At 43.4% G+C, this 23,325-nt stretch overlaps 1 protein-coding gene and 1 long non-coding RNA gene across 4 annotated transcripts in view; one reads left to right on the top strand and one right to left on the bottom strand.

The window, feature by feature from the left end:
* Positions 1–3,752: 3,752 nt before the first annotated feature.
* On the bottom strand, positions 3,753–10,104 carry LOC115609832. 2 transcript variants are annotated; one of them, XR_003992006.1, is made up of 3 exons: positions 9,989–10,104; positions 8,669–8,843; positions 3,753–4,423 (listed from the first exon to the last, which is right to left on the bottom strand). It is a non-coding gene; the product is annotated as an uncharacterized LOC115609832 (long non-coding RNA). The 2 variants fall into 2 exon arrangements; XR_003992005.1 differs by having other exon boundaries at positions 8,669–8,775.
* SOBP (sine oculis binding protein homolog) overlaps positions 9,582–23,325 on the top strand; it is a 118,161-nt gene continuing 104,417 nt past the window's right edge. Inside the window, exons 1-3 of one of the 2 annotated variants that reach the window (XM_030490544.1) lie at positions 9,582–10,021; positions 19,603–19,741; positions 21,598–21,783. In XM_030490544.1, coding sequence (XP_030346404.1) covers positions 9,926–10,021; positions 19,603–19,741; positions 21,598–21,783 — 421 coding nt within the window. In that variant the 5' untranslated portion in view covers positions 9,582–9,925. The remainder of the gene's footprint in view (positions 10,022–19,602; positions 19,742–21,597; positions 21,784–23,325) is intronic. The other variant, XM_030490545.2, reaches the window with a different exon arrangement.

Here is a 23,325-nt window from a genome sequence, read left to right as displayed (position 1 = left end):
CACCTTTCTATGTGTCAGCCTTGTTCCAGTTCTTCTCCCCAGTGGCATTCAGAACTCCTGCTACTTTCATACACTCTCACCATTTTAAGCCGCTTTCCCACATGCTCCCTTTCACGGAACACCTTCCTTCCACTGATTTCCGAAGCACAGATGCTTGTTCGCTTTCCGTGATGGCAACAACAGCTCTAAAAGAAACATATCATTTCCCCTCCTGCAATTCATGCACAAATGCCTGGCATGTGCTGCCTAGAGAAAGCCTTTCAACTTTGAATTTCCCTGTCTTTGTGGAATCTGTGAAAAAGTCTGATAAATTACAGCTTTGGCAGTTATTTCAAATAACTTTATTTGCAGCCAACTGAGACAAAATCTGTCAATGGTGCCATTCCTGTGTTCTTTCAAAGGTCATTGGTGTTTCATGAGTGAGCTCTAAGTCAAGCTGGTTCAAAGGGAGGCTCACGTTTCATTTTTTTCCAAGAAGGTTAGATTACATGTTCTAATGGTGACAGGACTGTCCTACAAGACATAAAAGCTGGGTTCTAGTTGAGGCCATGAGACTCTTCAAGTACATGTGTTTTGTCACTTTATCTCCCTCCCAATGATTTCTCATCTGCAAAATAGCTGTAATACTAACTGGTAGTTGTAATATCAGTTAACAACAGACAGGAAGACCCTAAGTAATCGTATGGGTGGCTATAAATTGAAGTTGGCTTTGGACCTGGTTTTGGCGTTGGCCATTCAGGTAAAGCCAATAAACCTCAGTCTACAGCTCCTCACACTGGGGCTTAAGAGGCATTAGCTGTGACACACAATATGCAAGAGGCAATTTCTCATGTTGTTCCAGGGGGTGAGAGAAAGCAATAATACAGAGCCTTGGCTCTACAAGCCGACGTAATTGCTGCCTGGGCTTGCAGGTATGCTGGTGCACCTGGGGTCCTCTAGTGACACTCAGAATAAACCACAACATGCCAGGGTCGACATGTATGTGGGCAGGATTTCAATGCATGCTAATTGAGATATACATGGAGTTCCTGACCCTCAAATCCTATAAGTCTTGTGACAAGTCTTCAGCAGGCCGCCTGGGTGGGATGGAAGTTGTATGTAACCGTCTCCCAGCAACACCCCCTGGTGATCTGAGAGGGAGTGGTGGGGACGTGTCAGTTCTGTTTAGTGATGTGATTAAAATATTGATAACCACACTTCAAGAGCTTCAGATGGAGATGGATATGTACACTGATCCTCTTTTAAGGCAAAAAATTCTTCCTCTGTAGAGGATTCTCAGGACTGTCTTTGAGTAAAACCTATTTTTTGTTACAGCAGTAAGAGACATAGATTATTATCATTAATGTTACATGCATAATTTAATTAGGAAAAGCAACACAGTTCAGGAAAACAAAATCTTTCCAGATAACAGTTATACTAATTACCTAAAAGATCATAAATCAAAGCGAATTGAATAAATTGCAGGAGAAATGAGCTGACAACAATCTTGTGAAGTTCAGCAAAGAAATGCGAAGGCGTGCAGCTGGAGAGGAGTAATATTTGTAGTAATACAGGCAGGGGACCGGCCAGAAAGCAGCTTTGCAGAGGAGGTCCTGGGGATCCTGGCATTCAACAGTCTGAACATGAGCCAGCAGTGCACCCTTGCAGCAGAGAAGGTTGGGTGCATTTGGGAAAAGCACTGCCGGCAAGTTGAGGGAGATGATCCTCCCTCTCTGCTCAGCCCTGGTGAGACATGTCCGGAGTGCTAGGTCCAGGTCTGGGCTCCCCAATGTAGGAGAGACATGGACTCACTGGAACAAGATCAGTGAAGGGCCATGGGGATGATGAAGGGACTGGAGCATCTGGCAGACGAGGAGAGCTGAGACATTTGGGGTTGTTCAGTCAGGAGAAGAGAAGGCTCGGGGGAGATCTGATCAATGTGTGTAAATACCTGACGGCAGAGAGTAGAGAAGATGGAGCCAGGCTCTCCGCAGTGAAAGGACAAGAGGCACATGGACACACGTTGAAATACAGCAAATTCCATTTGTATGATCTCCAGAGCTACCTTCCAGTCTCAGCTGTTTTTTGGTTTGCTGAATAACAACCATTTTCCTACACTGAATATACATGGCACATCCTAGTCCTGAATATTTTTTCTGTTATTCATTCCCGAGATATGTTTGGGGTTTTTTTTTTTTACAGACTTTTCACCAACAGCAATGTGAATGCATTGCCATTATATATTAGGATGTGTAAATATAACTGAGAAGATCAAGAGATTGAATCACATGTCATGTAGGATTCTGGTGAGATGCTGGCAGGAAAGCAAGCAGTGCAGTAGAAGACTAATTGTCAAAAAATGACATGTGAAAGCCCAACTTTACCCAAGTCTAAATTATTTAATATATGTCACTGTAGATGCCTTGACATGTTTTTTTGGGTCCAGGAAATAAATGAGTAACCCACTTTACCTTGTATATGTAATGCAGGGGGTAATTTGGACAAAATGATGTAATGTTTTTGAAAGCATGACAAGAAAATTAAGGATGAAAAAACTCCAGAATGACTTTTATGAATGAAAAGAACCTGTAATTGCTTTCCATCCCTTGACAGATGTTACTTAAACTGACATACTATATCATGCAACAAAGCTCACAGGGGTAATAGAGGATTATGAGAAAATATATAAACCACTATCTTTATTGTAAAAAATTCTTTTATTCTTCCCAGAAAGACAAAGACAGGAGGGATGCTTTTTAGCCCGATGTAGATTACTGTAATAATATTTTCAGGAATGTATCAGTACAATTGATCTATTAAAAAACAAAGAATGAAGTTAAAAACGAGGGAGAACTTTCTGCTGTATCCCAGTCCCACACAACCTCTCCCCTCTCCTGTCACTGTAGCATCTGGGAGACTTCTTCATTTATGAAAGTGAAAACAAGAAGACTCTCTCTTGCTGCCTTCCGTGTGGAGAAGTAAAAGAATGGGAAGGGCCAGAAATGGTCATTGTTGAGAAATGGTAGGTGAAGAAATGAGCATGCCTTGGCCGTAAATATTCTCAGTTCACCTTGGAGGGAGCTGATAACTGTGGGAGAGCTGCAGAGAGCACAAGTTTCCATTGCTCATGAGTTTGGCTTCTGACTTTGACATTTCCTTGCTTTCAAGGTATGTGAGAAACAGGGGGTGGACACACAGACAGTAGGAGGGTCTCTCAGGTACTTCAGACCTTCTCCAAAGTATCCTTTGGAGGTCAGCATTTTGAGTGTCAGCCACAAGTTAAAAAGAAGCCCTCAAGAAAGTAGAGCTTGATGTATGCTCTTACCAACCTGTATGACAGAGCAAGTAGACCACTGGTTTGAACTAAATGAAACTGCAAAAGATTCACAAGTAGAGGACGGTCCTTAACCTTAATGAAGTCTGGAGGTTTCAAATGCATATTTTGTCACAGGCAAGTTCAAGTCAGGTATAATGTGTCCAAGTTTCTTGCTCATCCATAGGTCCTTCATTTTCCTCTACCTGATTTTTGGCATTACATCCAATGTGAAAGCGTCACAGCAGAGTCACTGAATAGCCATAGTGGATAGACAGGGTGTAGCAGTAGACAGATGATACAGATTTTTCCCCAAAGTCAATACTGGTGTCCGGGGCATATTTTGCTAATTTGGTTTTTAATGCATTTCTACCTTTTTAAAGGTTTAATATTGATTGATTTTTAATGGCATGGGTGCACTCTGATGCTGAAGAAGGAAAAGACTTCTCCTGGCTTCCTTTCAGTGTGTGGAACATGAGAAATGAAACAAGAAACAAGAAGGCATTTTAACAGAAGACTTGGCAGTATTTAACAAAGAACCACAGAAACAAGTTAATATTTCTTTCTGTTTTTCAAATTATGTGAAGTTTCAAGCAAGAGGAGCAATCATTAATTAATGATTTAATAAGTTAAATAAAGTTTTTCTCTCTTTGCCAGAACTTTAAAAAGCATTAACAGTATTAAGGCTCTATCTTGCCATTAATCTGCACAGATTTGACACTGATACTCTAAAGCAGCATAAAAAATGAAATACTCATCAATATTAAAATACCTCCAAACATTTCCAGACCTTAGCATTTGGAAAGCCGCCACTGCTCCCATTTCAACTGCCATACTGTGTCTGCTTTGGAGAGGCTACCTCTTGACATTTTGCAGAACAGCCTCTAATCGTCTAAGGAAACTCTGGATTGAGATTAGTATCCACAGCAGCAAAGAATCTGCAGACACTACTGTGTGTGAGTAATGCTGCAGGCGTTCATCCAAGCTGAGGAACGAGTGGAATGTACCCTTTCTCAAAGGTATGGGTGAAATAACATCACTGAAGTGGAAGTGGGGATTGGGTGGAACTGAAGCAAGGGAGAAGTTCACATGTGTCTTTTCCATGTGTATGAAAATGGCTGGCTGTAGTCACTAAAAAAAAGAAAAAAATTTGGGAACTGGTATTTTAATTATTCAGTGCATTTATTTGCTTCTGATAGCATAAATAATCTATCACCTTAGTGAGTCGTACAAAAAGTCAAAGGAACGTTCCAAGTCAAATGGAAAAAAAAAATCAACATAACGGTACTTTTCTGTGAACACATGTAATGAATTTCTTTGTTTAATTAAACACTTCAGCAAACCAAACACCTGAATTTAAATTGCTGTTTATTACGGCTTCCGTTCGGGTACAGGTGAGATGAGAATAGGTTAGCTTGTGAAAGGCTGTGGAGACGTGCGTTTTCCACAGTGACTGGCATTGCTAAGCGAGCTAACGGAGAGCTAACAACACCTTGGCAAGCAGGGAATGGCGAGGTAAATTATCAGCGATATTAAGATAAACCAGTTAAGAGCCACACCTTTACTGTGGCCTGCCACGTCTGCGGCTGCTGTTTGGGAACAAATACAAGAGACTCCCTTTTTACCTTCAGCTTCCTCCCTGGCCGTGTGGGTGTACAGGGGCGTTTATACGTGCGTAAATGCACGCAGACTGGTGCTTACACGCGTTTTGGTATCCGTGGTTCCATGATGCGTTTTTCCCATGGTGGTGTCGAGGCGGAGGAGGAGAGAAACAGGAGGGGGAGCTCTCGCCGCAGCCGCCGCGCCGCAGCCCGGGCTCCGCCGGGCAGGGGGGGACCCCGGGCAGGGGGGCTACCCGGGGCCGGGGCTTGGGGCCTCGCCCCCTCCTCCCTCCGGGCACCAGCTCAGCGGCTGCAGCGATCACCCCCCAACTTGTCCTAATTCTGGCTTTGAAAACCGCCACGTCGTTTTCGGTGTGCCCGCAGAGTGCCGTTTGCTTGACGCCGCTGCCTTTAAAAGACCTTTCACTCTGAAGGTTTGTCTTACATATTTACCAGCTGGGAAAGATCAGGGCTGCTGGTTTATCTCGTCCTCTCCAGTAAGCAATCACGAGAAGGAATAGCTCAGTAATAATAATAGAGAGTTACACATTAATAAAGACCGATAGAAGAACTTAGTTGTAGCACAGTGTTGCTGTTCTGTTACCAAAAAAGCAACTCCGCCAAGCGGGCTGGTGCCCTTTCAAAACATGCAAATATCAATAAATAGGAATATGAATAATAGAATATAAATTAAACCTGGGGTGATTTATTTTTGGCAACTCATTTGCACCTATCATTTTATGAACAATTATTTGGTTTTCAGAAGTCCAAATTTGCCCAAGGAAGCTGCGAATGCTCCATCCCTGGTGGCATTCAAGGCCAGGTTGGACGGAGTCTTGGGTGACATGGTTTAGTGTGAGGTGTCCCTGCCCATGGCAGGGGGGGTGGAACTAAATGATCTTAAGGTCATTTCCAACCCTAACTATTCTATGATTCTATGATTCTACTGTGCTTGCAAAGGCTCCAAGTGCAAATTCAGAGCTGGAAATGCAAAGCTGTGTAGAACAAAAATACAAAAATGCTTGGCAGAGCTTGGTAAAGCACCTTGGGTGTATAACATGTGCTCAGACAATAGAAGGAAAAGCTCAGGTTCTTGCCATGATTCAGATACAGCAGGGACCTGAACCTCAGACTTGCAGGTGACTTACAGACCACACAAAAGCAGTTCATGTGGCCTTTTTTCTTCACAACTTTGAACACAACCAATGAGCTCACCAAAAAATCCCCAACCCCAAGCCCTTGAACAGGCAAGACAGTGAGAAACTTACTCTATTGCACTGTGGTTAGAGCACACACTCATAGTGGGAAGTCTGATCTGCAGTTCCTACTCTTTTTCGAGATGAGTTACAATAAGCAGTAGGAAGCTTCTTTTTCCCTCACATTGAGAAATCCTATTTTTGCTTTGAATGTGAATGGAAACATATTTTGAAAACCCTGCTTTTTTTTTTGCCTTTTTTTTTTTTTTTTTTTAAGAACGTGGGATTCTTGCTTTCCAATGCACACTATATAATAGATTGATTTAAAATCACCTTGGAAATTTCACAAGCAATTTGGTCTCATTAAACTCAGGAGCAAAATATTCACTCATTTCCACAAGATCAGGATCTCATCTTTGGCTGAAAACTGCTTACTGATACCACATACCCCAGTATCTCTGGCTGGTAGAATAAATGCGAGCAGCCCTACTGGTCCAATCAGCCACCTTTATTCACCTATTTATGATGTTTGCAGAATCCATAGTGAGCACTACTGAACCAGGTTTCTTTACCAAAAATACAGGTTTTCCCACAAGAAATATGTGCTGTCACAGTTCAGTAAATGTATTTAATGTTAAGGTCTCTGTAACGTAAACAGCAGATTTATTTTCTCGTAACTTCTTGGAGACGTTCAGATCAATGCCATTGTATGACTGACAAATTTAAGGCTTCCACAGATTCTGACTCTCCTTACAAGTTCATGAGTTACCATTAAAACCTGAAAGCGTTTTGGTTGTTTTTCTGTTAGTCATTCCCTCTCCAGTAACAAATGGAATAATTAGACAGTTTCCAAAACTTTTTCAAGTACCTACGATGCGTGTCAGATAACGTCAGAGCACTCTAAATGCATGAACTTCTGTGTTGACAGTCAATGGTCCTCCATATGCTCTCACTAGAACAACTTCCTAAGAATATGTAGTATCATAATGCGCAATGTATAAAGGTAATAACAGCTCTAGGAAAGTCGGAATCGTGACAGTTGCAGAAATAATCTGCTGTCAGATGAAGAGAGATACTATTATTAGGACACAGAGAGGTAGAACTTTGGTATCTACCCCTACACTGTATTAGATACTGGGAAAACAGGATATGCTCTAAGACCACGGCTTTCATCTGGTGGTTGATGACATACTGAAGGGGGCTGGAGGCTGTTTTTAAGGAGCTCACCAGAAGTAGCTGTGAAAAGTGAGCCTCCTGTCAGGAGGCATAAGTTCACATCTCCATTCAAAAGTCTTTGGAAAAATACTGGGAAAAAAGCCTAACTGAAATCCACTATTTTTGGTGATGAAGAAGTGAGGATCAGCATTCAGAATTGGTAGCAAGTGAGGTGGGAAGTGCTTTCATTCACAACCAAACCTTCAGCTGTTAGTCAGGAAAACTGGAATGACAGATTTGATCCTGAAGGCATTTGTTTCAGTCTACTTACCATAACCTGCTGAAGACAATTTGCATCATTTGGGCTTGCAAATACGCTCTCAAAATCCCTTCCAACATTAAGGGAAATTCTGGCTTTGTTGGGATTTGGGGATTAATCATTTTGTCAGAGTATCAATTTGGTTTGTTACATTTATGCAACGAAACAGTGCTTTATTACAATGTATATCGTAAGCGTTGAAAGTACACTTCAGACATTTCAATGGACAAGAACCATTTGAGGCAATACTCTGTTTAACAGAAGTTCTAAGGTTTTCATTAAATGTCTGCTATCAGCTCTACAGGGAAACTAGTGATATATCCCTAGTACAAGAATTAACTTTGCCTTTTTCATTAGAATGACTGTGTGTATCAGCAAGGTGGTGGTGATTCAAAGCAGAATACTTGCCTGAGGTTGTCTTGCTTTGTTTCCAGCTAAAGGTTTCAAAGAACTCTGAGGCTATGTGAGATTGTGTTTATAAGCAACTTCCCCTTGCGCTGCCTGACTTATCCCTACTGAGTGAGATAATACATTGAGATTCTGGGAATATGTCGTGTACTTGATGAGAGCTCACCGTACCAATTTGTTTGTAATAGAATACGGTGAACAAAACATAGAGATGAGGTTGCTGGTGGTGGTGGAGGGGCGCAGGAGGGAAACCATCCTTTGGAGGTTACTTGTAGAGTCACAGATTAGTTTCCCCAAGTTTCAGAACTCACTGCATTTTGAAATATTACAGGCAAGAAAAAACAAACCAACCAACCCTCTTCCCCCCCAAAAAAATCTTGATTTCTCATGCCTGCTGGTGGAGACTGAGGCCAGAGCTTGTGCTCCTGGTGTGTGCAGAATGGACAGAGCCCACAGCATGACCCCCGCTGCAACTGATTCCTGCGGCTCCTCACTGCCTTCAGAGCCTTCTTGAGGGTCTCCGCAAGGTCCCGCTGCTCTGCCAAAACGAGCCATCAGATCTGTTATTTCCCAACATCTGCCTGATTCTTTTGGGCAGTGAGGGGAGTGGCAACACTGTCGCTTCACAACGGCTGCGACCTTACCACTGCGGATGTGCTCTGGGATTTTACAGACTGAGGTCTGGTTGCCACCTCACCTTTTTATGCTCGCTGCTCTAACAGCCAGGACTATGCCAGGTCCCAGTGTCTTCCTGTTCTCAGTGCCACGGGGGAAAATGCGCTGTGTCTCGGATCGCTCTGTTATCTGAAGCAGGCAAGCAAGGCTCATTTCAGTCACGAAACGAGCAAAGGAGTTGCGCTCAACTTTTCATACTGAAAAATGTCAGTGATTTAAGCTTCAGAAACAGAGGATGTAAATTAGACATTGTTGCACACAAACTGAACTTATCTTTGACAGGCTAAACAGAGATTTTTATGGGAAGCCTACTCATACCCACACAGAACACCGTTTATTTTTCGACTGAGGGTCTTTTTTCTTTTTTTTTTTTAATGTACAATTTTAAGGTGTACCACAGTCATAATGAGAAACCCCGTACAATTCCGATTTTGACTAATGGAACAATGGACACCCCCGTGCCGTACCGTGTTGTACCAGGGTAATTAGGGACTGACTGCCAGCGAGCGGGAAAGCACAACCCAGGAATAATCAATGCATCCCCCACAGCGTGTGCTGTAATCCAGCACCTCGCCGCTGAACCGCGTCCCACCAAACCATTCATCCTCACCTCCCAGGCGCAGATAAAGGGAAAGCCAGGAGGAACCCAACCTCAGCGCGGCGGACAGCCCCCTCTGACCGGACCGGCCCCGCGGGGAGGCGCTGGGGACACGCGGGGGGGGGGGGGGCGCACAACCCCCTCCCCCATCCCGCCGCTCCGCCCCCTCCGCTCCGCTCCGCCCGGTGCTCAGCGCGGCGTCCCCCCCCCCCTTCTCCTCCTCCTCCTCCTCACCCCCCCCCCAGCTCCCATGGCGGGCAGCGGCGGCCGATTCGGTGCCGGCAAGCCCCGCCCGCCGGCGGGCCGAGGCCGGCCTCCCCCTTCCCCCGGCCGCCCCCTCCGCGGCAGCCCGCCAGCAGCGCCACAGCAGGCGCGGGGCCGGCTCGCTCCGCGCTGCCTCTCGCCCGCCCGCCCCGCCGCCCCGCCGCGCCGCGCCGCTCCCATGCAGGCGGGCGGCGAGGCAGAAGATGGCTGACTCGCCGGGGCACCCGCGCCCCTGCCCGCCCGCGCCCCCCGCCCGCCCGCCGCCACCGCCACTGCCGCCGCGCTCCCCCCGGGCCCTCCGCGGCGCCGCCTGCCACCACTGAGAGCCGCCGCCGCCGCCGCCCCCCCCCGCGCCCCTCCCGGCCCCCCCAGAGCACCAGCAGCCATTTCATCTCCACCACCAAGTAGGCGCAAAAAATGGCAGAAATGGAGAAAGAAGGGAGACCTCCCGAAAATAAAAGGAGCAGGAAGCCGGCTCACCCGGTGAAGCGGGAGATCAACGAGGAGATGAAGGTGGGTGCCTGTGATGGGGAAGGGAGCGGGGGTCTCCCCCCCCACCCCCCGCCGCCGTGCGTGGAAACGAAATAAGAAAGGATCTCTTGTCATTTTTTTTTTTTTTGTAGGATGCACTGAATGTGTCTCAACTCCGCCTCCTGGGCTGAAAACAGAGACGAATTCACAGGCTGCAAACCTTGTTCATTCACCAGCTTTATTTATTTTTTTTAACATAACTCTCCCTCCTCGGGCTTTTTAAGCTCCTCGGGTGCCAGTGATGAACCTTTTTTTCTTCCTTTTTTATTTATTTCTATAGCCATCCCCTCAGGTAGCTGGGAAGCCCTTAAAGTTAGGAAAGAAAGGGACCTCTTTTAAACACTGTATTTCTCTCCTTTTTCCAGTAGCCAGCTGCAACTGTGTAATTAAATTGTCAAAGTGCAATGCTGCGGTCTGAGCCGCGCATCCTCGTTCTCGCACTTGAGCGCGGGGACCCCTTTCCTCTCCTTCTCCCCCTCGCCTCCTCCTCTGCTTTCTGTGTTTCGCTTCCCAGTCCATCCCAGCGGCAGAGGTGCTGCTGGAAGGTGGCTGGTCGGGGTTGCTTTTGCTGGATCTGTATTTATTCTGCGGAGGGCTGTCCTGCCTGATAGGAACCGGTGCCAGTCCAGCTGTGCTCTGGAAGTAGCGCTTGAGGCTGCCGCTCCAGATGTTAGGATGGTTGCGATCGCACAAAAGCATTATTTCAGGACTTCTTTTATCATTAGGTCGCTGCTCCGGGCTTGACCGGTCCTATTTTTTTGCGCCTGTTTTCCATGTCTGTTCCGTGCCTGTTTGTTTTACGTCTCAAATTCCCCAAAGTTAGGAACAACGTATTGGGAGACTTCAGCTGAACTTCTTGTTGTTGTTGAATGTGCAGATAAAGTGACGGAAACGGCATAGTCTGGTTATGAGATGAGGCTGCTGCATTTAATTTGAATATGTCATTTATTAGGAGGCTGATCGTAAGTGGAGGACTGCCTGGAAAATGTCACACATTCGCATAGTATGTATAGTATATAGGCGCGTATATAAATATGCATGATGCCTAGCGAAAATGTCTTTGCTTTCCGGAGCAGTGATCTCCTTGTGTAAAATTAAATGGGAATGCACAATCCCCTCCCCTCTTCCCTCTCTGCACACCACTGATTTCAGTTAGGTGCCCTTTCCTGCCTAAGGCAGGCGTTCTTGCTCCTGCTGCCTGGGTAATGAGCATGTACACAGTTCTGCGTGCACATCGACTGGAAATGTGGACAAGAGTAGTATTAGGGGAACAAATGCAATAAAGTGTGGGCACATCTCTTTGGAAACAAACCGTACTAGTTTCGAGTCCCGAGGAGCGGTATTTTTCTTTGCGAGATATATGGCACATCCTATTTTCGGAGAGGGCTCTGTGCAGGCACTGAAGAGTACGAGTCATGGCTCATTGTAATCCCACATAGTTTTGAGGACTGCAGAGGTCTGTAGTATAGGGCACTGGCCCCTTAGAGCATCACCTAACGTGATCTATATGGATTGCAGCTTTTAAGTTTCATAGGTTCTAGAATTACAAATTAGCTGATTTTAATCAAAACATGTGAAATGTTATCCTGGCTGGATATAAAGGCTGACTGTGCTGGATCCTCTGGGTTTGTTTTGTTTACTTTGGCTGCAGGCACACTCAGTGGTTTGGGAGATAGTTGTTCTTCTACAGTATAACAGATGTTTGTCTGAAAGGGTGAGGAAGAAACAAAAACAACATTGTGTGAAGGAGAAAAATTACACAATTTTAAACTAATGCTTTGGTATTAAGCACTGGCGCTAACCTTCGTGTAGAGTTTCTCTTTTTTTAATCACGGGTGGCTGCTTAAGGTCAGAAACCCCGAGATTTCAGCTGACTTAAAAATTAAAGGTGGATAAAAATGGCATTTTGAACCAATGTGATTTGTGGTTGAGAGCGAGATAGCTGATGGCAGAACCTTTCACAAAACACAGGCCACCTTTCAATGTAAACTATGCTGTATATGCTATGCATTTTTAGTAGGACAGTTGGCTGCTATCATCTGAGAAGGGGAAGGAGAGAGGGGAGAAGAAAAGAAGTGGTTTGAATTTTGACTGGTTGAGAAAGTTAAAATCCTGTGGCGATCATTTACTCTCTTTCTTTACTGATGAATTAGGATGTCTAGTTGTTCTTCATAAGCCTAAAGAATACAATAATGTAACAAATTGGTTACATTGTGCAAAATGTTTGCAGCGAAATGAGGGAGGGAGCACAATGTGCCCTTGTGTGGGTTCATATCTGTAATGTTCAAACAGGCTGACTGTTTCCCTTCATCTGAACTGCTTTCATCTGGACCAGTGTAAAATAAGCTCTGGTAAGTAATCACGGCAGAGCAGAAAGAAAGGAATGTATACAGCAATAGACAGCCTAAGCTGTAAAAACTGTAACCCGAGTATCAGCAGCAGATCAGATATCAAGGCTTTAAGGTAGGGGAAATGAAAGAGATGAAGGGGAGGAAAAGACGAGAGAGGGAATGGAAAAGTCAGCTTGGAAAGTGAAGGAGAAGTAGGAGGGCCCCCTCAGGGAAATTTGGCTCAGGGATTAGGGAATTTTATCATGGTGTACAGTGACCTACTCAGGTTTCAGCCCACATTGGATCAAATTGCCTCCCTTTGCTAGCAGAAAGAAAAAGGACTGGTGTATATGTGATTTTTCTTTTTTTTTTTTTTTTTTTCTCTCCCCTCCTTCGGATAATAAAAAGGCCATTGGTACAAGTGTCTATTTTAAGTACAGCAAATGCAGGGCACTATGAATGAGCAATAAAATTACCTCATCACAGAGACTTCCTTCAAGATTCACTGTTTGATACAGTCAGATATTTACTCGAGAAGGATCACAACACCTAACTGCTTGGTTTGGTGCCTTCCAACAGTAGTGTCACAGCTCGGTTTTAGCATGACTGGATGGATATTCAGGTTGCTTTCTCTCTCCTTATGCCAGATATTAAGTTACATTTTTGTTATCACTAACCTAGTGTACATGATGGTTATAACAAATTTTAATTTGATACAATGTTGCGTGCAAAAAGTACATGGCTCTGTGTGGTTTTCTGATATTACATTTCAATTAAAAATATATTGAGGACGAACTGTTTTGTTTCGCTGAGACCTTCACAGCCTCCATTTTTTCTAGTTATTTTTCCCTTTTGTCCCCTGTCTTCCTTCAGGCAATAGTTTCCATTTTTGTTTCCAGAGGTAGCCTTGTTCACCTCGCGCTTTGGAAGAGAGCTGATAGTTACTCTGAAATTCAGTTCGGTGCCGTTTCTCACTTGCTGGTGAATAACACCTAATAGATCCGAAGCTATAGTAATCAGGGAACCCAGTACTGTTTTAAGACCAAAATATTTTTTACAGTTTCATTGATGAAAGCACTTATCAAGGCACGGCGATGGCTTCCCCATCCGTCTCTCCCCTGCTTATTTCTATTTGCCATCCTGCTGCTGGGCAGCCGTGCCGCTCTGGAGGAGCGGCGAGGTGCTCCGCAATGTTGTGAAATGAAGTTGTGTCCAATACTGGGTTGCACTGGAAGTTCTCCTGAACACATCAGACAATGTGTCCACGTGTCTCTGTCAGTTGAAAGGCGAGCAATTAATTTGCACTGTAATTTCACAGGGCTGCTCCATGTGCCTGAGGAGTTTACCATCTATAAATATTCTCAATAACTAATTTGTATCTAAAATTGGGCTTCGTTCCTGATGCCTAGAGCTTAAGACAGCCCCATCTGTTACAGTTTAATAGTAAACTCATCAGAAGATCTTTCAGTTTAGTGTTTTAATATTCCCCGTTTGGCATTTAGAAGTACTACTGTCAGAAGGAGGGAAGCGGTGAAGCAGGCGTAGCAGCCCTGCGCCTGGAGTGAGCCAGATCCCTCGGAGCACTCTGAAGAGTCCAAGAAAACTCCTCCCTTCTCTCCTGAAAAGCAAAAAATGTCCTTGGGAAAGTAGAAAAGCAGGGAGACCTTATCAGTTGTACTATTTCAGGAGACCGATGTGGAGGGCTTGTTTTTGCAGAGTCTGCGTGGAAGGAATTCTGTGGGATGGCTGCAAAGGGAGTTGTGTTGTCTGTACAGGGAGTCTCACCTGCCTGTGCACCGCAGAAATAGCACTTCCCCAAACAAAGTTTGTATTACAGAACCAAACATGCATGTTGGAGCACAAAGGAAATCAAAGCATCAAGACATTTTGCTTTCTCGTAGCATAAAATTCAATATGGTGACAACATACATAAGCAAAAAAAGTGAGGGCCAGTAAAAAGAAAATCCAAGTTCATGTTGTGACCGTAGAAACATTTTTATTTCCTTGGTGCACTGAAAGTGAAAAGTGAGTTTGTGGGGCTTTGCACCGAGTGGGTTCTGCAGGCAAGGAAATGGAACGGAGCCACTGTGCTTCCCCCCAGATCTGAAATAAACATTCAGCAGTAAAACCTAAAAGAAAATGAGTCTGACAGACTCATTCTCCCCTGCGTTTCCTGCCTCCGTGTTTGCCAGGCCTCGTTCGATGAAGCCAGGCCTTGCCCCCTGTGAATATGGTTCATAGAGAAGGAAAGGCAAGAGGTCTTAAGATGGAAAGAGAAGCATGGCTTAGCTTCAGAATGTATTAATTAGCAAAGATTTGGGAAAATGATGCATTACAATGTGAAAAAAAATCAAGCTGTAGGTGTAGTGTTACGATGAAATGAATCCTAAAGAGGGAATAAATGTGATATTTTTACTGCCTGGCATGTAAGTTAGTCTCACAAAGGAGAGAAACCACAGTCTGGCGAGTCAACACCTTCTTCTTCATCTTTCCCATGAATAGGAAGCAAATTCAAGTCAAAATACCAATGAGCATAATAGTTAGGTAGTTATCCTGGCTCTTCCAGGAGGAAGGATATTTCTGTGTACTACAAGAATAGAGAAATCACCCAGTTAAAACATGCAAATTACGCATTGCCCCGCAGTGGTGATAAGTGGTTTGGGACTTAGCAGGGGGCAAAAGAAGAATTGCTGTCTATTAGGAAGGGAGGGCGTTGGCGGTGTTGTGTGGCTGTGGCCACTGGAGCACTTTTGGGCCGGTTTCTTTGGCAGGGATGCACTGGTTGTGCTGTAGCCACAGTGAATGCCTGGCAGTTAGGCAGCTGCGATGGTGCATTGTCAGCTAGAGGAACTTGGGAGATTTGGCTCCGGGAGGATGTTCACTGACTGCCTGAGTGCACTGGCAGCTGAAGAGGTTATCAGTGTTTCCACCACAGCCTTGGGAGCCTGGCTGCTTGGTGCATGCACAAGAGGCTGAGTGCGATGTGAGCACAGAAGGATATGGGGCAGGATTTTGGTGCTTGTCTTCTCAGCTATGCTGCTGGCATGCTCTGAGCGGCACCAAGGCTTGGTCTCTTGGTTTCCCCGCAGGGGACTGAGCATTGCCTCCTGCGCAGGGCAAAGCTAGCTTCTGTGCTGTAATTTTGCAATGAAATCCATGGATCCCTGCAAGGTTTCCATTGTGTTCAGTGGGATTTGTACTGCACCCAAGGGTCCCAGCTTAGCAGTGTGGTCGCTGACTTGGATTTTATTGATGGTGGGCTGGGTTTTCCCTGGGGTGCTGGTCTTTCAGATCATCCCAGACCTCTGGCAGGGCTGTGGGGTTGGGGTGACAGCCTCCAACCTGCAGACCCTCCACATTGTTTTTGGGAATGAGTCTGAAAGTAGGCATGGATGAGCTCAGTACCTCTGCTGTCCTGTTCCTGCAAAAGCTTGGAATGCAGCTACCTGCACATCCTCCATCTGGTCATCCATACTCATCTTTACTTCTCCTTCTCCCTGGGCTTTGGGAGGTCCATCATCTTTCAGTTCAATTGATTCCTGTCTAGCCTGCTTCATCAGCGCTTCTTTTGCTCTTCTGCTTCAACCTCAGGTTGATCCCCCATTCTTGCTTTTCTGAAGCACTGGTTTTGTGGTCAGTCACCCTTCCTTTCACTAAGCCTTTGAAGCTTGTACATCTTCCAGTGAGGTTCTGTTCTGCACGTACAGGTTATGTATTAATTGTCTTGCTTCCTTCCCTTAACTTCATCAAGAACTGGTCTTTCTTGCACCCCCTCCCCCCCCCCTTTTTTTTTTTCTGCATTCACACAGAGAAAATTAGTCTTGTCTCATCATTTGTGTTTTGACTATTGCCACCACACTGGTCTTTACAAATCCCATCTTGTTACTGTATCTTGAATCCACATAGATTTGGCCTACCATTCAAATGGAAAAAGAGGTAATACATGGAAACAATGAAATAAGAATAGTGGTCGTCTTCAGGTTAGCAGCTTCAGCAAGGACGTGGGGAGGGACTTTTTGTAAGAGCAGGTAATGATAGGACAAGGGGTAATGGCTTTAAACTGAAAGACGGTAGATTGAGATGAGATACTGGGAAGAAGTTTTTCACTGTGAGGGTGCTGAGGCGCTGGCACAGGTTGCCCAGAGAAGCTGTGGCTGCCCCATCCCTGGCAGTGGTCAAGGCCAGGCTGGACGGGGCTTTGAGCAACCTGGTCTAGTGGAAGGTGTCCCTGCCTGTGGCAGGGGGTTGGAACTAGATGATCTTTAAGGTCCCTTCTAATCCAAACCGTTCTATGGTTCTATGACATTACCTGTGTGATAACCATCAACTTGACTGACAGGATCTTAAATGTTGCTGCAAATGGGTGCTGTAGTCAGGAGTCTGAGAGAAGGTGATGTGCTTCTGTGAATGCCTATCTATGTGAGAGAATTAGTATTGAAGAAAACATCTCTCAACTTTGACTACCAGCTTGATAAGGATGGGATCATCCTTTAGGCTTGCTAAGCATAAAGTACTGTGTAATGAAGCTCTGGCTGTCAGCCACAAAGAGGATAGTTTGAGAGTGATCACCATTGTAATAGGAAAGATAAATTATGAAAGAGTAGCTTAATTCTATTTATTTTTTTTCTTTGTCCAAGCATCCTTGTTGAGAAATCACGGTGTTAAAAAGGTGCTTACTTTTGTGACTGCTAATATGCAACCTCATTGTACTCTGAGTTTAGTAGGAAATACCCCAAGGATTTTTTTTTTTTTTTTAAGAGTCAAGTTTCTATGATAGGTAATTTCAAAGTCATTTGTATTTTTGTCATTATGAGTGTTCATTTTTGTGTGTCGCTTATCATGGATAGAAAAAACAAGACTTGAAAGGTACTTAAACTTTATGCCGTTACAGACCAAATCTAGTCACTTTGACTAGATTCTGAAGAGACGTATGCATTCAGGAAAAACATACATATAACCTTGCTTACATGTTCCTTGACAAGTAATTAGAAATTACTCATTGCCTGAGTTGAACAACAGTACAAATAAAACACAGAGCATCCACAGGAGGCAAATTTAGAGCTACTCAATTAATTTGGTTGCATGGGGTTTAAGTCAGGAAGACTTTGTCAATTGGTCTCTTACCTTGCTGGATTAGTCTCTAGGGCTGCGTCTCCATGGCTGAAATTTAGCAAAGCAAGGGAGGCTGGCAGAGCTTGCCTTTGGGCCACCATGGACTCATCCAGGTCATTCTGGATGAGCTGCAGTAGTGGGGTTTCACTTCCCATCTCCAGGTCATTTCGTTGTTGGATTCTCATGGGTTAGAGACAGGTTCTGTGCTGAGAGAGAAGTTTTCTAAAAAGCTAAAAACCAACCAACCAGAAAATTTAGAAAAATTGCACGTTTTTGCTAATACTTAGAACACAACACTGCCTCATTCAAATGAGAGTTTAAATATGTATCTTAGAAATGAGTGTGTGCGCTAGCCACGACACTGTATTGCACTCATTGCAAACTCTAGTAGTGACATAGTTCAGACGTAATGGGCTCTCATACTTAAAATGCTTACAGTAGAGGTAGAGGTGGAGCGATGTAATGTTTTCTGGTGATTCCAGGCAGTACAGAACAGCCATGGAATTGAGACTTCCAGCAGGAGGTCAAGTGAAAATGAAAGGGGGAAAAAACAAAAGGAAATTGATGCTCCAGAGGTCTACTGTGGGGTTTTGTTTTGGTTTTTGTTTTCCTGAAATGTACGTTTGTGGCAAATTGCACAGACGATACTCCTGAAAGAGTACAAATTGCTTGTGTTTATTGCTTATAGCTGTTTTACAGCGCTCCTTGAGTGACAGGAACACCTATGCAATCTGGTGTGATGAATGAGCCAGGAGCAGTGCAGGGCTCTGATGTTCTGGGGCAGAGCGCCTGCTGTAGGTTTGAATTCGGAAGCAATTATCATCTGATTAATTTTATTTATTTATTTAAATGACTGGAGGGTTGCTGTGTTCTATCATTAGACTTGCTCCCACTCAAAATTAAGCTAGAGCAGTTACTAGACAAAATCTAGCAATGTGCAAATTTGACATGTACCATTTGTTTTGATTTGGTGTCATATTCTCCTTATTCGTTTGCTGGTAGCCAGAGTCCCGAGAGATGGTGCATATCAGCAGCATTATTTTAGATGTCAAGATCTTACAGGAAAATTAAATTTGGAATTTATTTTGAAAGAATGATGGTAAAAAAACAGAGACCAAATAGAAAGGCTTTGTGTGTGGCTTTTTCGTTTCATTTTATAGTTGTCATACTACTTTAAGCTGATCTTTGCCATCACAATAATTCATTAGCTGGTTTCCTTTGGTAGTTTCCTAAATCCGTAAGCTGTAGAGCTCCGTGGCACTATTTGGTTTCTGAAAGCTCTGTTGCCTGGCTGCAGATTTCTTAACTTACTCCGCTAAATCTCCTGGCCCAGTAATGAGCATTTTCTGCAGAAATATTTTTGCCACGTGACCTAGAGGATGTGTTTTTAATAGAATTTCAGAGTTATGACAGTCATGTTCCGTATTTTGCATTTCTATGCAAACATAGAATGTAACCACACGGCTGCTTGGAAATTGGTTGAAAATAAATACTGCAAAACTGAGAAAGGTTTCCTTAAACAAATATAAGAGATGTTTGTATGAAACGTTATGGTAAAAAGCTTTCATGGTGAAGAGTTTTTAAGTGGTTTGACTATGTAAGGGCTCATAACCGAGGAAAAATGTCTTCGCTGTGATTTTATTTGATTTGGTTCATGGGCATCTCAAGGAACTGTAATTGTGTCAGTGACCTGCTCCAGCTGAAAAGATTGTAGCACAGTAAGATTGATTAACTGCTGGCTGAAAAAAATTCCTGGTTTTCCGTTATTCTCTTGCTGCAGTCTTAAATATTTTATGGCAACACAGACAAGTTTGTATGACGAATGTATGTTAAAGTATTTCTGACATTGAATACCAGAGCAAAAGTCATAAATAACTCTCCTTTTCATTTTTTTAAAATTACAGGCATATGAGTCTCTGTCATAATTACATGTGCCAGTCAGAGATTTAAATGCATTACACTTTACGCACTTGACTTATGAAACGAACATTAGTCTTTGAGGAGGTGGGCCAAACCTGACACTTCCTCGTGTAGCACAGATACGGTTCGATTTATGCAGTCCTCCCTTCTTTCCAAATGGTTATTGATTACATAAATAAGTAGGTAATTTTTCTCTTTCAGAACTTTGCAGAAAACACTATGAATGAGCTCCTTGGCTGGTATGGTTACGATAAGGTTGAATTGAAAGATGGAGAAGATATTGAATTCAGGAACTACTCAGCAGATGGGGAAAGCCGCCAGCACATTTCTGTTCTTAAAGGTAATGAGACTTCATGTTTCTGTGTTCATGCAAAGAAGGATTAATATCTCAACCTGTCGGAATTGGCATGGATTGGGAAGCATGTTCTGCTGCTTGCTTTGTGGCTGGTTTACATAAAGGTATTGCAGAGTGCCTTCTGGTATGAGGAAGCCAATAGGGTATGAGGAAAATCACTTAAAATTACTGTTGGTAGGCACTTACTAATATACCTTCACAAATAATACCTTTTGTGAGTCAGTTGAAAGTCCTGTACCTGTGGTATTAATAAACTGCTTGCAGCTGGGAAAAAGAGGGGGCACTTTCTTAGCAATGTGGCTTTAAGGAACCCTTTTACTGTCAAAACTAAGGCTTTTTGGCTATGGCTTTTTAAAATGCTGGAAAATTTTGAGCTGGAATATTCATAACACGTGTAGGAATGAGTGTGAACATTCACGAAAGGGTCCTCATCAATGTTTGTACAATGCTGTCTTCTGCAAGTGCTGTAGAAGTTCTCCAGGGATGGAATTTTTTTGGAACAGTGCTGGATCTTCATGGTTCAAAATGTGAAGGATGGGATCCAGTCTGTTGAGCCCTTCAGCTGCTGCCTTCTGACTCCTGCATTGCAGGGAGTGGGTAGGGACTTGTCATCAGAGTGAAGAGAATGCTGCATCTTGACTTATCCAGCAAGAGTTCCACAAAGGTTAGGTAAAGACAGGAAATTGCAGCAACTTTTACATTCTTGGACTGCCACTTTTAACTACATTTGTGGCCAGCTGTGTTTGGGTTTTCTTTCTGATGGCCAGCAGCAGCTCTGTATTCAGTGAGTGTTGCAGCGAGCACTGATATCAGAGAGACAAGTTCTGAAGGAGAGATGGCTAGGAAAAAGGTAGAAAAATTAGAAGTAAAGGTGAAATAACCAAATCGTGTTAAAATTGAATGTTTGCAGCTTGTTAGTTCTGTAGTGACATTGGTGATCAATATTTTTTTTTAATTGAAAATGTGATGTCATTAAGCCACCTTTGAAAAAACTTGTACTTATGTAGTGATGTGATTCATTTATTTATGTTTTAATAAGTAGATCTTTTATTGAATGGTTTGTGGCTTCAGTCTATGCCTGATGAAATTTGTGATATGCTTTTTTTTTTATAGACACATGATCTGAATCATATGTTTTATGTACCAAAGATGTCGAATACCTGTGGCAGGTAGAAATTTTTGGTGTATGCAGTCTATGGGAGGGAAAAAGGTGTGTTTCTTTTTTTGAGAAATGGGAGGAGAGGGAATAATAAGAACTAAGTCCTACCCCACAGCTAACTGAGGTGCATTAGAGAAATTCCTACAAATAAGAATCCTGAGGTAACTTGGCGTTAGAGAATTAGAATAACAACTGTAATCATTTCATGCACACTTTGCTGTAATTTCACTATATTGTTTCTTTAAATCCTTTCCATTACTACTGCTGGTATTATTGCTAGAGAATTAGGAATTCTCTTATTTTTCAGTTTATGCTGCTTCTGTTGGTGGGGTTGCAGTACACTGTGATCACCATGCAAGCAGTAGAAGTAAAGGACAGGAATAGGGTGTCATTGATTAAACCAGGCATACTAAGGATATGCATAAGGAAATAATCCTGCCTTTAGAAAAAAAAAAAACCCCAAAAAACCCCCAACATAGTGTGAATTTTATTTTAAAAAACAGAGCATTTCTGAAGAATACTGGAAAGTATCAATTTTTTTAAAAGGTGAAATATATAGCGGTTATTGTGCACTCTTCTTATATTAAGGTAAGTAATTTAACGCGCAGATTGGTGAAAGTATGTAGGAGCATTTAAGAAATCTAGTTGTCATACTGTACAATGTGTTCTTTGTGTTTTACAGAAAATTCTTTGCCAAAACCAAAATTACCTGAGGACAGTGTTATTTCACCGTACAATATAAACCCAAGCTACCCAGGGCTTGCCACAGGAAATGGACTATCAGACTCACCAGCAGGGTCGAAGGATCACGGGAATGTACCTATTATTGTCCCATTAATTCCACCACCTTTCATAAAGCCACCAGCAGGTAAATCCTAATGAAAATTTAAAAGTGGCTACTGTCATTGACATGTCCTGAGATTGCTAGATCATGACGTCTTAGTGATGGGGCTGATTTCAAAGTGTTTAAAAATAGTTGCAGGGAGAATGGGAGAGTGACTTTAGAGAGTGACTTTATTTGTTAGTGTTCTTGAAAAACTTCTGCAAATGCAATGACAACAGACTTGTGCTGCTTGTGACTCTCAGCACGCTGGATTATACTCTCAGCACTTCAACAACATCTGCTTTTAGGAAAAAAAAGATTTTGTTCTGATGAATGAAGGCTTTAAATAAGTTAATGGAAGATGATTAAATTAAAAATAGGCTCCATGAAAGAAACAGTGGAAGAGTCAAAGCCATCAAATCAATATCATGTCTTTATATCAGGTTAACAAGCTCATCCTGGGAAAACTGTCTCTTGATTGTTATTGAAATCTGACCGTTGTCTCTTGAGGGTTTAATATGATCATGACTACCCGGGAGACTGCACTGACATGTTTTACATTTTCATTAGATTTTTATCAGGAGTGATTTTATAACATGCCATTCCTGAGTTTGCATGAAAAATGATGTATTCCACACTGCATGCAGTTTATCATAATCTGTGAAAGTAACTCTTAACGGCTACACCAGGGTGATTAATTGCTGTGTTATTGTTTACTGCTGTACACAGTGTGATAATTGGTAAATTTAGATAGAAGCAGGCTCAGTCCTACTTCCACGGATGTCCCTGGGTGTTGTTCTGGGTTCTCTTGGGTGACTGAGGCACCGAGGAGCACAGGGTGTCTTGCCATACCTACCCAAGAGCCATAGCTGTCTGCGCACAGGGAGATGGTTGGCTGAAGAGTCCCCCCCAGGCGTGAGGATGCTCCTGCAGAGGCAGAACAGCTTGTAGGATCAGGTCCCAGGTGTGAGGTGGTCACCTCTGCCCTTTGTTGCATTGACTAAAGGTAACTGTAAAATACCAATTGGTCCAAGGCGGCATCTGCCTGCTGACAGTCATGGGATAAACTACAGTCGCCCCTCCCAAATTATTTTTAAGCCATTGAGTTTTATCTGTAAAAGAAGTATACTAATATGCTATGAAAAATTTTCAACTGTTACTCAATATGCATTCCTTGCCAAAGACTTTTCATCTATTTTATATGATATTTGCTAATTACCAAAGCTATTTGGGCCCATTCCTGCAGCCTTTACACAGCTAAAGATCTCGGGCCATATGGGCTGGATCCTCAGCTGTTGTTGATTTGGCCCTAAAGCTTTAATCAGGGGCTTGTGCCATCCCAAGCTATTTTCTCCTCCAATCTGAGTCACGAATGAATCTAGGATGCTGAATTTGTAGTACAGGAACACAAGGCTATAACATGCATTGTGCAAACTGCCACAGTTGCTGGATTTTTATGACATCAGACAAGCAGGAGGAGATGGAGCTGTGAAGTAGAAAAACAAATTACTGCAACAGTAGTTAAGTGGACACAGGGGAACCTCGTCCAAGTCAACTGCCTTCTGTTCTTTGCCTGTCTACCTACCA

The sequence above is a fragment of the Strigops habroptila genome, chromosome 6, assembly GCF_004027225.2.
Source record: "Strigops habroptila isolate Jane chromosome 6, bStrHab1.2.pri, whole genome shotgun sequence".
NCBI classification, from domain to species: Eukaryota; Metazoa; Chordata; class Aves; order Psittaciformes; family Psittacidae; genus Strigops; species Strigops habroptila.
Note: the sequence above shows the minus strand (reverse complement) of the source record. Positions and strands in the feature narration are given on the sequence as shown.